The following is a 17,129-nucleotide window of genomic DNA, read 5'->3' as shown; positions in this document are numbered from 1 at the left end:
ACAATCAAGAGAATGAAAGAAGAGAACAACAGGCTGTTGTTAGTTTTATACAAATAAAAAATGTATAGTTATGAAGATGAAAGATAAATTCAAGTTTAGGGAAATAATGTTACTATAAGTAATATGTGGAATTATACAGCTAATAACTCTGTGGTAGAGAACATTGTGTCAAGACTTCACATAGATCACTCTCTTTACATGAGTGTATTCTTTTCTGTGTTCATTCTTGAATAAATAACTATGATAAGAGTAAGAATAAATAAACACATTGAAGGGCATGAAACTGCCGAAGGAAAGAAATTAAGCTTTAATATTAAAAAAATCTGCTATCTTCAGCAAATATTGGTAAATATAGTGTGGTTAACCAAACTAAACTTACTTGGCACTTGTATTTGTACACACAATATACTCCACTTCATCAGTGTATGGGTTAAGAAAGGCAAAAGCAGAAGTCCGTAGCCACACCCATTCTCTGCTCTTTGCACGAAAACGATACATGACTGACATGACCTGTCCTTTCAGCTTCAGAACTGCAAGTAAACAAAATAGCAGTAGACATTTCAAATATACAAAAACAAAATTGTGGTACATAATATACCATAAACTATGATACTTTTTTACTAACTGATTTGTGGCTTCTTGGTTCAACATTGTACAGATTCAGAATTTTATGACATATGAAAGAATAACAGTAAACATAAACACTGCAGGTGCTGACGCAAATTATCATATTCAGCAGTACCTGTTCTAAAATGTGATGACAGATTTGTAATTAAAACAGTTACAAAGCATAAACAATATCATAAAACCATTAAAATTAAGAAAAGCTCAACTTCCCTCTAGTTATGGGCATTTACACTTTCACAAATGGTTCAAATGGCTCTGGGCACTATGGGACTTAACATTTGAGGTCATTAGTCCCCCAGAACTTACAAGGGAACCTCCCCATCGCACCCACCTCAGATTTAGTTATAAGTTGGCACAGTGGATAGACCTTGAAAAACTGAACACACATCAATTGAGAAAACAGGAAGAAGTTGTGTGGAACTATGAAAAAATAAGCAAAATATACAAACTGAGTAGTCTATGCGCAAGATAGGCAACATCAAGGAGAGTTTGAGCATAGGAGCGCCGTGGTACCGTGGTTAGCGTAAACGGCTACGGAGCGAGAGGTCCTTGGTTCAAGTCTTCAGTCGACTGAAAAGTTTAATTTTTTATTTTCAGTTTATGTGACAAACTCTTATGTTTCCATTAGTTTTTTGGGAGTGATTATCAAGTCCACAAGAAAACCTAAATCGCGCAAGGTAGAAGAATCTTTTTACCCATTCGCCAAGTGTACAAGTTAAGTGGGTCAACAACATATTCCTGTCATGTGACGCTCATGCTGTCACCAGTGTCATATAGAATATATCAGATGTGTTTTCCTGTGGAGAAATCAGTTGACCTATGACATAGCGATCAAATGTTTTCGGTTCCCATTGGAGAGGCACGTCCTTTCGTCTACTAATCGTACGGTTTTGCGGTGCGGTCGCAAAACACAGACACTAAACTTATTACAGAGAACAGAGACGTCAATGAACGAACAGACAGATCATAACTTTGTGAAAATAAAGAAAGTAAACTTTTCACTCGAGGGAAGACTTGAACCAAGGACCTCACGCTCCGCAGCTGCTCATGCCAAGCACGGGACCACGGCGCTCCTATGGTCACACTATCCTTGATGTTGCCTATCTTGCGCATAGACTACTCAGTTTGTATATTTCGTTTATTTTTTCATAGTTCCACACAACTTCTCCCTGTTTTCTCGATTGATGTGTGTTCAGTTTTTCAAGGCCTATCCACTGTGCCAACTTATAACTAAATCTGAGAGGGGTGCGATGGGGAGGTTCCCTTGTTAGAACTACTTAAACCTAACTAACTTAAGGACATCACACACATCCATGCTCGAGGCAGCATTTGAACCTGCGACTGTAGCAGTCACGTGGTTCCGCACTGAAGCGCCTAGAACCGCTCGGCCACTGTGGCCAGCTATACTTTCACATCTTTCTCATTTATTAACCTTATATTACATTTATTTCTTTTTAACAACAATGTTATGAAACAGACAGATTGCTACTCACAATATAGAAGAGACATTGAAATGCACACAGGCACAATGAAAAGATTGCTATACATTTACGATTCTGGTCAAAAGGTCTTCTCATACAGAAAACACGTGTGTATGACACCAGTCTCTGGCTGTCGTGGCCAGACTGCAGACAGCAACTGTGCCTGATGGGAGCAACAATCTGGCCTGGGTGTAAGGGCAAAAAGGAGGGGAGCTGGGTAGGGGTGGGGGAAGGTGTGAAGCTGCTTGAGGGAACGTGCAGGGACATGGAGGGGAAAGGGTACGGTTGCTAGGTGCAGTTTGGGGGGGGGGGGGGGAGCAGAGAAGGAGATAAGTAGAAAAAAAAGTAGTGGGTGCATTGGTGGAATAGGCGGCTGTGTAGTGTTGAAGTGGGAACAGGGAAGGGGACATGGACTAGCAAAGATTGGGGTCAGGGGGGTTACGGGAGCATAGGATACAAATAGCAAGGATAGTTTCCACCTGTGCAGTCCAGAAAAGCTGGTGTTGGTAGGAAGGATCCAGACAGTTCAAACTTTGAAGCAGTACATCATGTAGGGCAGCACCTTCAGCAACTGGCTAGTCCAGTTGTCTTCTGGTGACAGTTTGGCTATGGGAACTCATGTGGACAGGCAGCTTGTTAAGTTGTCATGCCCACGCAGAAAGCAGCACAGTGGTTGCAGCTTAGTTTGTAGACACATGGCTGCTTATTTATATAGGCAGCCCTACCTTTCATGGCATAGGAGATAACTGTGAGGAGACTGTGGTAGTTGGTGGTGGTGGGAGGACGTATGGGACAGGCTTGGCATCTAGGTCTATTGCAGGGGTATGAACCATGAGACAAGTTATTGGGAGCAGATGTGGAGTAGGGATGGACAAGGATTTTTGGTGAGTGGCAGATACCACAGTGGGAGTGGTGGGATGGATAATGGGTAGGATATTCCCCATTTCAAGACATGACAAGAGGCAGTCACAATTCTGGCCGAGAATATGAATCAGTTGTTCCAATCCTGGATGGTGCTGAGTCATGAGAGGAGTGCCCTTTGTGGCTGAATGGTACGTATATGGGAGGTGTTAGGTGGCAGGAGAAACAGGACATGGGAGATTTGTCACTGTACAACACCTTTGGTATATTTGGAATCGAAATGCTCATCACCTAAATGCAAGATCAACCCCATAAGTCCTCCTCCTCTTCCTCTTCCTGCACTTGCACCACCACCAGCACCACTTGTTCCATTCCTGCCACATACATCTTCTATCTCATCAAAGGCAGAGCTAACTGTGAAAGCAGCCATTTGACCTCTAAACTAAACGGCAACCACTGTGTTGCTTTCTATGTGAGCATGACAGCTAACAAGCTGACTCTGCATGAATGACCATCAACCTACTGTAGCCATGAGACAGCTAGACCAGCCACATGCTGTATAAACTGACTGAAATTGTTACTGCAAGAATAAATTACAGTAGAAATACCCTTCGTGAAGGTAATACCAACAGATGTTCCTAGATCACAGGACGAGTGAAAGTTCGAGAATTGCACTGAATAGTGATCTTTTATTCATGTATTAGTTGCAGCTGTTGCATATGACCTGCACCCAAGAAGATAGCTCACCGCATTTCACTACTGTGCAAGCACAGCACTGTGGAAGAGTTGGAGGGGGGACAGTGACACCAGTTTGGGTGAGAACTATGATGGCCACATGGTGGGGAGCAGTGAGCAGGCAGCAAATGTCATTGTGCTCCCAGCTATGGGAGTCTATATTGCACACTTTGGCTGTTTGTGAACATCTGTCGTGTTTAAACTGGAGTTGGCCTGAATCCATCTGTACTCAGAATCGAATAGCCTTTAAAATTGGACAAATACTCAACAACAGCGTACAATTCTGAAGGAGGTGCTGAAAGTCTAGATTGAGGCCAGTGCCATATTTTCATATTTCATGCCCAATGTTGTCAACACGCACAGTGAGATATGACGGGAACGTTATGGAGTGTGGCAGTTCCTTGTTTTACAAAACCAATGAGAGAGTGCCGGGCAGAAGGTATATTTTGAAGCAACAGATACTGCAACATTCTCACATAAATAAAGAAGCAAAAGCCATTATGTTTCAGGTCCCACTGCAACCACAACCACAGAAATCGCATAACATCTGGAAAAATAGCCAAATATTTGAGACAACAAAGATATAAGTTTCACAGCTGTCCTGTTTGGACAGTACCACAGGCTGCAGCCCAAGTATACAAAAAAAGCAGTAAAGATAAAAATGAATGTAAACCATTTCTTTTTGTCTATTTTATTACTCCTCGCATTATCAAAATGTGGACAATGAATAAATGGTCTAAGTATCGAATAGGTGTAATGTTACCTGTTGGCAAAGACCTTATGTCGACATAAGTTTGTAATTTTGATTAAACAGAATACATTCAAAAACTTTTTTCTCACAGAGCATAAAAAAGGGGGCAGGGTGTCTTATATGCAGGGTCATCTTATACTCAGGTAAACAGGGTATATTAGATCTTTGTACCACATGTTCCATTTAAGCTATATAGTGCAAGGAAGTGAATGCTCCTTGAGAATACAAATAACAATAAGAATAGAGACAGTAATTACCTGAGGGCAGAATCTTCCAACAATTAAGCTGATAAAAGAACCTCTTGTCCATGTTAATATTGCTCCACCATTGGTAATTATTTTCCTATAATTATTAGTAGCTTTCTGCTTGAATATACAAATAGCAAGTGTTACTGACAGCCTCTCATTACAAAAAAGCAGTTAATATTCCTTCGGTGTTATTCATGCCAAACCACTCTCACACTGCTTCCTAAATTGCATTGCTGCTTGTTATCTTATTTGCAAAACACAATTTCAGCATCAAGAAGTCATTCCCAATAGTTAACCTTTTTTATGAACCATGCTAGTACTTGGTACAACTTCACCTAACAAGGCTGGTGACCATTTCCTTTTACTTAATTATGGTTTACTTGATTACGAATAGAACCTTGGTTCGATTCCCATTTGTTATGCTGCTGTTTCCTTTCAATAGATATCTTTAGAGAAATAAAAACAGTCCGATACTTTTCCATTATGCACGATCATGGTCGAATGCCATTTTTAACTGACTATAAGATGCTACTGACTATAAGACACACCTCAATTTTTAAGTAATTTCTTAAAAACATAACATTTTTATTATTAGATTGCAAAGTCAGACTAAAAAAAATCCTAGTTTGTAGAATGGAACTGACTTTTAAAATCCCTGAAAATCATTGTATAAACTTCCTTCTTCTTCTTCTTCATCATTGTTATCCTCTTCATATACAAGGTGGTTTTCCCTGCCATTAGGAGCATTACTTATGCCGCACTTCTTGAAAGATTTAGCATTAATGTCTTCTCTCACTCTAGACCACATCTGCTTTATCCACTGACATAACTGTTTGATTATACGTCATTTTAAAGCTCCTTGTGGTGTGAATTCATGATGGGTTGCATCCATCATCCATTTGTTCCATTCCTTTCTCATATACACTTTAAATGGTTTATTTATCAAGATATCAAGAGGTTGCAATTGTGAAGTAAGTCCTCCCAGAATAACAGCAAGCTCTGTATTTCCCTTTAACAGAATTTTTCAAAAGACTACTTAACTTATCTGTCACAAGAAGAGAACCATTCTTTAACAAAACACCTTTCCTTCTCTCCCACACTCTGTTAATCCGTAATCTGATACCAGCCTCATCCATCCAACCCTTGACATGTACATGAACAATACCTGGCAGTGTTTCAGGTTTTGGCATTGTTGTGTGCTTGAAAATGACCATTCGATTAAGTACCATCAGCACAACATGAAATGACAACAGTGTAGTGCATTTTTTCATGTCCAGTTATTTTTATAATTACAGTTTTAGCACCTTTCATAGCTGTCATTCAGCAGATCAAATGTCAGAGGAATTTAGTCCATATTCACTATTTGGCTTCATTCCACACTGCTTTTCTTTTGATGTTGAATGACAAAGGTATGGAAAGATAATATTTTCTCTTCATACTCTTTTGGTATTTTCTGAGATATTCTGTTTTTGGTTCACATTCTAAGTCCATGACACTTCCTAAACCTGTAGCACCAACCAATTCCATCATTAACATCTGTTAAGTTCCACTGTAGCACTAACTTACAACTGTGTATTTTAATCATTTTTGTATTGATTCCAATGCCATTTTGATGGTTTCTTTGAAACCATTTCAATATATCTTCTAGTTTTTGCCATTTTGCATTTTGCGTATTTAGTCCTCAGTTCCACTCAGTTCTTCTTTACTAGCCCACCAATTGCCAATGGTATTTTCTGTTGGTGGAGGGACAAAATGATCAGCTGCTCTGTTTCCATTTTCATCTGCATATGCTATTACTTTCAATTTATAGCCTGCATCATACGAATACCATTTATTTTTTTCCGTTACAAAACTACTGTTATTGGTAACAAAAATCACTTTCAGTTCAAGTCCACTAACATGGTAGACTGCAATGACATAATACATAATATAGGCTAGCTAATGTTCAGGATTTGTGATGGCAGGTCGGAAGAGAGACAGTATTAGCAAGGTTGTGAACCTCTGCAACTCATGTTCGTCACATTGGTGCACTGCTGCTGCCATTTGAATCCATTGTTGTCAGACAGAGAGAGGTTTTTCCTTGGCATTGAATGTACAGCCATTTTTAAGACAGGTAGCAATTTTAGATCAAATATTGGACATTTTTATATTCATTTTCATTATAATGTGCACCCAAATATTGGAGACAATATAATATAAAATATGGTAAGTATCATTTCACAGGAGTAACATTATCAGCATACTGATAATTTAGTAGTAGCCAGTAGCATTATAAGATATACCAAGAGATGAACACAGTAAGCAGATTCAGAAGGATGTAGGTTGCAGTAGTTATTTGCAGATGTACATGCCTGCACAGGACACAGTTGCTTTGATAACTGCATCAAACCAGTCTTTGGACTCAAAATCACCACAACAACTACTTGAATAATACTGTCACTTCACAAATCACAATATATAGAAAGTTGTCCCAATGCTGCTAATCTTGTTAAAGCAATATACTAAATGGAGATGCACTTTAGCGCAAAACAAATGTTAGCCTCTACCAACAAGTATTGTAAGTAGGATTCTGTACATATGGTTCCACAGCTACTGTAAATTTCTTCAGAGAACTAATTTTCCTGGGACCGTTATCTTTATTTTTGAAATGAACACTTTCATTCCTGAGTTTTTGCTATAGCTAATTTCACCTCCTTGGGCATTTTCAAGTTACCTGGTAGTGAAACAAATGATAAAAGTTCAGCATCTTCAAGAATAGAAAAATAAAGTCACACATATATACAATAACTTTTCACACACCTCCGTCACAACGGAAAACTATAATCACATACCTTATCTCCCATGCATTAGTGTGGAGGAAGCTCCATCTAATGGTAACTCTAATACAGGTTGCCTATGAACATCGTGGTAACAGGCACAACTTGTATATACATCACTAGTTTTGTGTTAGGTGATGCTTCTAACTTCAAAGTTTTTAAATGAGTAGAAAACTTAATAAACATAGTTTGTCAATCTCAGCTTAAAATACTTAACAGAGGCCTAAAATTTAATATAAGCTCCAGATTCAAGGTTAGTGTGATCAAAAACTTAATAGCTAACAGAAAAGTGCATTTGACATGGCTCAGCTACCAATTTGCCAACAAAAATGTATTACAAACCAAGTCACTAGGTTAAGTGAAGAAAAGCTGAAATGTGACAGGAATAGCAAAATTAATAGCGACTACATAAACAAAGCAGTGCATGACGTAAATAGTTGAGTCTGCACAAGGCAATGACCCTAAAGTCAAATAAAGGCAATAAGCTGGTCATAATGAATGAACAGGAATATAGCAACATGGTACAAGAGTTTTTTAATAATAAGATTACAAAACTTGAGAAAGATACAACCAATAGATTTAATGCAATGATTAAAAAAGCCCTGAAAATATGCATAAGAGATTAGGGAATGTGTGGCAATGAACCCCTGAGCTCCTAGCCTCAGAAGTTAACCAAAACTTCATGAGGATAATGCTCTAATTCATCCAATCGTTAACTTTATTAACAGTCCCTGGTATCTAATTATCAAAAAATTGAACAATATGACAAAAAACCGGTGTACTTTTCAGACAACTTACTCAGTTAAAAATACAGAGGACACAGCAAATGAAGCAAAAATTTCTGAATCCCTCAAGGAGTGAAATTTGTCTCATCTGGTATTGTAAACTTATATTCTAATGTGCCAGTGTCTGAAACAATTACTATTATAACATATAATGAGCTTCATTACAGAAAGCTCAGCATAGCAGAGAGAGGCAAAATTGTACAATCACTGCAAGTGACCTTATAATTTAACTACTTTTTAGTCAATGACAAGGTGTATTTTCAACCTGAAGCAGCTGTGTAGCAGCACAGTAGCAAATATTTTTGTAAACCACACTGAGAGCAATTTTTAATGAACACAAATGCACAGCTGAAAATATGATTTGCTACAAAAGATATTTAGATGACACGCTAGGCTTAGTCAGCAGTAGCACGTACGAAATCGACACAATGTTGGGCTCAACTACACACTTTACGGTACATCCTAAGATAAAATTTCAATGGAAGTACAGCAGCATTCTAATATTAATTTCTTTGATAATATCCTCAAAACTATAACAATAGCCACTATTTTAGTGTTTACCAAAAACCAACAACAACAATGATCATCCATAACTGAATAAAATTGTTGTTGCGAATGGATATGATATGAAAGCAATATAATCAACCAGCTCGTCAGACAGAAGAAACATGATCACAAAAAGATACATTCAGATATAGAAAGTGCTCTTTGCAGGGAATCTGAGAGCAAAGGAAAACCAAAATACACTGCAGTCCCATACTGTGGCAAAATATCTGATAGAATAGGTTGTTTGTTCCATAATATGGGAGTGCACACCAGCTTTCAATCTGGCATGCCACACAAAAATGTAACCTGTTTACCCAGCTGGGAATTTACAAAAGCTAGTGTGGCACTCGTGACAATTTCTACATTGCACAGATGGGCAGATCATTTAACATGAGATTCAGGAAACACATTCTTCCTAACGACAGCAATGCCTCGTCATTGAAGTCTCATCTACACAGTAAGAGCCATGTTACAAAAGACATTGATGACACTCTGCATATATTTCTTAAAGTTAATAAAAATGTGTCATGAATATTTTAGAAAAGATTGAGATTTATAACCATTTTAATAAACACCCAGAACAGATTGAAAACAAAGAGACGGAGTTGTAAAATAACTGATGTGTAGACCATTTCTGTACAACTTTTGAAACAGGTACAATTTTATGCTGTTTTCCCTTGGGCTAGGAATGGATCTTACTAACTATAAAAGTGTATAAGATTTAACTTTTTATAATAGACCTTCCTGCCACAAGTGGCTTCAAATATAATTGTTGCCAATTATGTGAACCTTCCTCCTACAAATGGTGCATGATTACCAGATACTTGAGGCAGTTTTGTTTTATTGTATTGTGTCCATATTTGTATCCATTTTAACCTTTTATTTATTATCTGTACTAAAGTTTTAAAAGTATTCCTTTTGCAAGATAATGTGCAGCAATTATATGAAATGGTCTCACTGGCTGTGTAAGCATAGCATGCAGTCACCTGTCAAACTGGCAAAAGACTTTGAGAATACTGTCTTAGTTTCAAACATGTAATTTTTTTTCTTTTTTTGCCGACTTTTTACTCCCTCTCATACGGAAGAAAAGCCCTTGATCAAGTGTTTATTTCTTTTGTTTAACCGTAAAGATGACCCATTGTAGTGCCCCCAGAATTTTACGAAAGTCTGGAGACAGTTGTGTTCCAGCCATTTCGAACACACGTTATTTTAAAGCAGGGCATAAGGATGAGCATGGGATACTGCACCCATTTATTGTTTGTGCAGGCGAAACTGGAGGGAGATAATTTGTCGGCGCTGGCACGAGTTCAGCGCGACCTGCCAAGAATAAGAAAATATGGCCCGGAACCTCCGTGGCCGGCTGCAAACAGTAATTTAGCATTGTATTGTTAAAAAACAAATGGAGAAACTCGAAATAGTGACTGTGTATTAGACGTTGAACTGCTGTTGAGAGTATGTGGACTGGATGTGGATAGTCAGCCACGATAAAAGCTTATGTATTAATTGTGTTCAAAAACGTGTAATTAACAGATTCTGGATGCCCGGTAATGTGTGGGCTTACGTCATAAAGTTTAGTTGTTTTTTTGTACAAAGTGAAAATAAATATATTCCAAAAGTAGCGTATTTTTTAAATAAGAAGAGAGAGAGCGAGAGAGTGAAAATTTCCCCTTCCTAGCAGTGAAATTTTCAGAGAAGCGTCCGGTACTAGCAGAAGACATCGGCGCTGCAAGAAAGCAGAACCAGCATTCTTCAACAAGTAAGTCCATGAAAACGGTTAAGCTGTATAGAGAGAGCTTAACATTACACCGGGCCACCGCAGCAGACAGGCACTATGAAAATACTGTTACACATTAATAGCTTTCGGCCAAAGTCTTCTTCAGCACAGAAAACACACACGTAAGCTAGCACACCTCACACGTGCATGACCACTACCACTGGCAGCTCCGACCGGAATCTAATAGGAGTTGCCGGTGGTAGCTGTCATGTGTGCATGAGGTATGCTTGCTTGTGTGAAAGTGTGTGTGCTTTTATCACTGAAGAAGGCTTTGGTCAAAAGCTATTAATGGCTAACAGTCTTTTCGTTGTGCCTGTCTGCAGCTCAACAGATCATCTTTACGGTGAGTAGCGATCTATCCTTTTCCAAATATTGAGAGATTCCAGCCTGGAGTTTCCATTGTTTCATTTTCTTTTGTTTACACTTTTTTTTTCTCTGATGACACAACTGTACAGTTAAATTTGCTGATATGTATGCCATTTGATTTTTAGATGTTGATAATATCACGTGTAGTTTTGTTTTAAATGGGAGCCAACAGATTCAGTGTGACTGATGCTGGCACATCGACAAAGACATGTTAAGTGTTGCATTTTTTTCATTTTACACATCTGTGTAAGTAAGTTTTAACGTCATCTGAAGGTAATACCAAATGTAATTCATATCATTATGGTTTTTATCTGAACTGTGTTAACTAGTGATGTATATGCAAGTTGTGCCCATTATAATCACGTTTATAAGCAAACTTGGAGATAGCTTTAGGTGGAATGTAAGATAAGTGATTACAGTGTTTCACTGTGATGGCAGTGTGCACTAAGTTTTTATGTATATTTCTGATTTTATTTTTCTATTCTTGAATCTGCTATAACTTTTGTCATTTGTTTCACTGCCAGGCACCTTTAAAATGTTCAACTCCTGTTAACTCAGACACTGCTCTGATTGTTAAACGGCGATCTTGTCGAACAAGTTTTCCGATTTTTTCTATGTTTGCATCAGTTTCTGCTGACAATGGTCTGCCAGTGCGAGTGTCATCACTGGTGTCTTCGCGGCCATCTTTAAATCGTTTAAACCACTCAAACACTTGTGTTCGCGATAAACAATCATCGCCGTACACTTGTTGTAACATTACAAACGTTTCACTTGCAGATGTTCCTAGTTTGAAACAAAATTTGATGTTAACACGCTGTTCTTTCTGTACACTCAACATTTTCCGACGCACAGACAAAACGTCAACTACTTAAAACAGACGCCACGGGCAGACTGAGTGCAGGAGGCAGATGAAACTCGAGCAGTAGGCGGAGCGAGAGTCACGTGACAGGCCACGCGACTTTCAGCCTTACTGCATTCGTTTTATTGTTTCACCAGTACTAGTCCGGTTTTTTTCTAGCCACACCTCGTAAAGTGTTTATTTCAAAAATAAAAATAGTCTACACAGAACAAGAACTTCTCTGAAGAAAGTATTATAAGGGCAACACTGAGTTAAAATGACTGGCATTGGTAGGAATTTGGAGCTGATAATCTACTGGTCACTCCACGAGGAGAGGAGTCTATATCGCTAAACATTAAAACATGGGACAGGGAGTAACATCGCTTCAGCAAAACAACTTTGCTCACTGCCTCAACCTTTCCAGGAACTTGCTGGCAGAGTTTGGCTACACACATGAACAGCTATACCCATGGCAGTCTCAGCCCAGATCTGAATACCTGGAGTCAACAGGACCAGTCAGCACACTGGTCACATGTCAGCACAGCCCTCAAGTCTCCAGTTAATACCATCATTTAACATTCTGTGAGTCTTTGTGTCACTTGCAATACACTCAGTCAAGAGGACAGCAGTCATTGACTAATCATGTTGTCAGTGTGGGTATGTCCATATTTGTTCCGATAAAGCAATTCGTTAAGCATCAAACATTGTATGACATACATGTATGACTGGGGACATTGCAGTCTACAGTGGTTGGTTCCATAAATCCTCAGTGAGCTATAAATAACGGCTCTTCCCAGTTCTTGGTAGATTCATTCATTCGTGTGTGTGTGTGTGTGTGTGTGTGTGTGTGTGTGTGTGTGTTTACTGCTGTTTGCAAAAGCATCAAAGCCACCAAAATCTGCGTGACTAACTGCAAGGATAGCTACAGTCATCCAAGTACTACCTCCAGAAACAGAAATTACAGGAATAGAAAAACCAAAATACCATTCTCTAAATACATTGCGCATTGGGACCCACAATAATGTGTTGTTTACTTGGGGCACCAGTAACTACAATTGTAACTGCTTTCAAGTTCCTGTAAACAGGAAAATAAGGTTGAAATTTTCTGTAACATTTCCTTACATTATCTGATAACAATCTGTGTTGCACGGAACATTATATTCCTAAAGACTATGACTTATCAAGTATGTGGAGCTCACCTTGTTCAAAGCTTTCCTTCATGTGTGTTTGGTCTTCTGGATGAAAAAACTCAAAACATGACTTTCCTAAAAGTTCTGGTGGTGCATACCCCAACAATCCCATTACCCGCTGGTCAACGAACGTGAATTTTCCCTCCGCAGAATGTCGAGAAATGAACTCTGAAACACAACATTCAAAAATAAAAATATTTGCAATGAATATAGTGTTCAAGATTAATGTATACTTAATTATAAGGTGTGTGAGAAAAGTAGTGAGACTGACAACACTGCAAGAGACGTGGCAATGCTGCATTGCTCTACTTGTGTAGAGCAATGTGATCATCCATTCCCGATGCTCAGTCTCAGTTTCAGCTCAATACAGCCATCATGTGATTTCTGAGAGCGCAATCAGTGAAGCTGTATTTTTGTTAAATGTTACAAAAGCGATACTGCAGAATTCAGAGCAATGTTATACCAGCAAGTTTTGTGTTAAACTTGTGGAATTGGTTAAGTGTGACCTTTGAAAAGTTGAAAAGAGCCTATGGGGAACACTTATTATCTAGAAAATAAATTTTTCGCTGGCACAAATCATTTTTGGAAAGCTGAGAACAAGTCGAAGATGAATCTCACTCAGAGATCTTCAACTTCAAAAACTGATAAAACTGTCGAATGTATGGCACTAGACCAATGTTTAATAATAAGGAAAGTGGGTGACCTATTAAACACTTTCACCGTATATCAAATTCTGATCAACATTTTGCACATGGGAAAGGTTTGCACCAAAATGCTACTGGAAAAACCTAACAACTAAGCTGAAGGTCAATTAAAGAAATGTGTTCATTGATCTTCTCAAGAGGATTGCCAATGACCACAAATGGTTCAGTCATGTGATCACAGGTGATGAATCCTGGATTTCTGAGTATGATCCTGAGACAAAGCGGCAAAGTGAGGAAGGGCTAATTCCAACCCACAACATACGCATGAAGTGATACCACTCGCAAGTTAAATGGAGCAGTTTATTTTAATTCTGAACAGTGATCAGAAAAATTCTAGGTTCTTTGATGACATGAAAAGAAAGTGACTTATTAAACAGCAAAGGACCACATCAAATAAGTTTGGGAGAGTGCATTGGGCTTTAGGAAGAATGAAAATAAAGTAATTTCTGAAGAGGTCCACATTATACAGATAAGATTAATTCATATGCATCATAAAAGTACATTGACATTTGGGATTTCAGAAACATTTCCTTCTGGGTCACTCATTCACAAATACAGATTGAAGGCAACTGCATGAAACTCATGGTGGTTCTATGTATGTGATCCTCAAAATACAAGTAGTTTGTATGATGGGATATACAATGACATTGATAGGAAGTAACAGAAACAAAACGTTTTCAGAATGAAAAAATTTTAGTTACAGCAACTCCATGGAAGCAGACGAAAGGAGCTGTCACCTGAAGTCACAAACATACATGTGATTGGCAACAAGGCAATGAATACAGTTCAATTTTTTTCACTTTTCATACACAACACTGTTTTCAAAAACTGTGTCTGATCACTGAATCTGTCTACAATGAACTTAAAAAATATCAGTGTTCAGCAAAAATTTGCATACCTGCATTGCTATTGGAACCAGTAAGATCACTCGTGTTGGGAGTGGAAGTAACCTGCAGCCTGCCAATAGCCACCAAACAGCAATGAGAACCATGCCCATCCTCTTCACCACCTCGGTCCATTTGTACACCTGGTGGATGACAGCAGCAAATTTTAGTATTATTAAGATAATCTCTGTTCTTTACAAGGTGAGCAAAGACAGTCATGGAATTACCTACAATGAGTTTGCAGGACAGCAATAATATACTGTTTACATTACTAATTCATTACTACTACAGCTTCATTACGTATTAGGTGTAGTTTATTTCCATGCATTTTTCTCTTTCTTTTCTGTGTTGTCATAAATTTCCAGCCATTTTATTATTCTCTACAGGAAAAAAAGTAAGATAGTAATTTCCTGTGATGCTATTTATAAGCATTGTAAGACTAAAAGAGAGAATAGGTAGACCGACACACACACACACACACACACACACACACACACAGAGAGAGAGAGAGAGAGAGAGAGAGAGAGAGAGAGAGAGAGAGAGAGAGAGATAGGGAGGGAGGGAGGGAAGGAAGAAGGGGGGAGGTAGAAGGAAGGAAGCTAAAAAAAATGGCTCTAAGCACTATGGGACTTAACATGAAGGAAGCTACTTTAGGATTTTTTGTGCTGACTGCATTAAAGATGGAGTGTAAGCTTGGACTGGAGAAGGACATTGGCATTACCCCTTCAAAGAATTGTCCCAGGATTTGCTTAATAGATTTAGGGGAGTCACAGAAAACCTAGAACTGGATGATTGGGCGTGGGTTTGAACCGTTGACCTTGCGAATACAAGCTCACTGTCCTGAGACTGTGCAGCTTCACTAGGAGAGGGAGGGGATGCACATTTAGATATGAGATAAATACATGATAATAAATATTAAATGCTATCACATAACTTTGTGCATTATATTTTTTATTGTCTGGTGCAGGAATACGATATATACTTTAAGAACAGAATTAAATGCAGTTTTCAAAAAGCTGTCATAACAGTCCAGGAATGACTGAAAATACTTCATGAATGTGTATTCATATAGTTGCTGCTGAAGTATGTTTCTTACCTGTTGGTGGCCAATTCTTAATGTAACCTGTGCAATGCACAACAGCGTAGTTTTGGCCGTCACGGGAGGGACCAAGGCTGTTACGTTGTTTCAGCCTATTGAGGTGTCCAACTGCCATGTTCTCTGCAGCTATATTTCCCACCTTCATGCGGCAGATGAAACCCCTTCGTGACCCCATGCACAACCTCATGGAAGCTGTTAACAAGGAAACCACAAGTCCTCAATATACTTCTAGAAAGTATGCCAAAAAATTTGACATAAGAAACAAAAAATATATCTGAATCTGCTTAACAGTACAAGTGAACCATCAAAGCCAGGAACTTTCATTGCTATGACAATGCTGATACATAAAGATACAGTTAGCTATAGCATCTACGCAGAAACTGCTACGTTCTCTAATAGACAAATATTAACCCTAGGACGCCCAAGCCTTTTTTTCTAACTTGCATGCCTAAGGTGGCGGTGGGGGGAGGGGGGGGGGGGGCGAGCCCACAGGTATTAAGTAAGTTTACTGATGAAAAATTTCAACTTTCAAAATGGTTTATGTATTTTAACTAAGGCATCAGTTTATAAATGTTGTTAATTGTTATAAATATTGGATTGAGTGAATAAAAAATTGACATATTACAATACAAAATACAGATGTGTTCATATACAATAGACTACTCCGAGTCCTCAACTTCAAGGCAAGAGACACACTTCACAATTTTCTATGAATGTATGTTACACACATGTTTATGACACTGTCCACAATACTGTTTTGGTTTACTTAGATTATTGTACTACTGCTTCTTTGTTTTAGCTTCTCTTACACAAACATGGGACCAACCTTTCCCTGCAGGAGGCTGACATGCTTCTGTTGTCACTTTTTTGATTTTCTTTTGTAGAATAGTCTCCATTGACTGAACAATTTGGTTAGATAACCCTCTTGCATTGGCACTTCTTTCTTCTAGCTGCAATTTCACTAGTTCCATCCCAGCTTGCAGAAGATAAAGTTTCCGTTTGTTGTGTTTCTTTTCATTCCATCTTGGATGTTGCTGGATGAATATGGTGGTTGCATTGATAGCACAAATGTCGATGAGAGAGTAAAATACAGATAGAGGCCATCTCTTTGTTCCCCTCTTGCAGGTGTACATACGCACCATTTGATCAATGGTATCAATTCCACCTTCAGTGGAATTATAATATGCATTTATCTCGGTTTTATTCTTGTATCCTCCAACAGTGCCTTTATCTTGGTGCATTGTTGACAACATCAGTAAGCAAGGCTTCGTTTTTGCTATGTAGGACACCAAAGTTACTGGAGGTCTACCTGTTGATGGGTCTGTGAACAAGAACATTGATGAATATAGCTCTCAATTTGACGTGTTCTTCATTATGTCTGGAATATGCTTCCTGTTTGACTGGAGAGTTCCTACTGTAGTAAC

The 17,129-nt window shown here is 38.5% G+C and overlaps 1 protein-coding gene across 4 annotated transcripts in view; it reads right to left on the bottom strand.

Annotated features, from left to right (window-relative positions):
- The window catches only part of LOC126262212 (aryl hydrocarbon receptor nuclear translocator homolog), a 566,087-nt gene that overhangs the window by 32,326 nt on the left and 516,632 nt on the right, over positions 1–17,129 (bottom strand). For all 4 annotated transcript variants that reach the window (XM_049958644.1, XM_049958642.1, XM_049958641.1 and 1 more), the window contains 4 exons: positions 15,703–15,897; positions 14,621–14,749; positions 13,028–13,186; positions 380–530 (listed from right to left, as the gene is read on the bottom strand). In XM_049958644.1, coding sequence (XP_049814601.1) covers positions 380–530; positions 13,028–13,186; positions 14,621–14,749; positions 15,703–15,897 — 634 coding nt within the window. The remainder of the gene's footprint in view (positions 1–379; positions 531–13,027; positions 13,187–14,620; positions 14,750–15,702; positions 15,898–17,129) is intronic.

The sequence above is a fragment of the Schistocerca nitens genome, chromosome 6 (genome assembly GCF_023898315.1).
Source record: "Schistocerca nitens isolate TAMUIC-IGC-003100 chromosome 6, iqSchNite1.1, whole genome shotgun sequence".
NCBI classification, from domain to species: Eukaryota; Metazoa; Arthropoda; class Insecta; order Orthoptera; family Acrididae; genus Schistocerca; species Schistocerca nitens.
The sequence above is the reverse complement of the archived record's forward strand: the minus strand, read 5'-3'. Positions and strand labels throughout refer to the sequence as shown.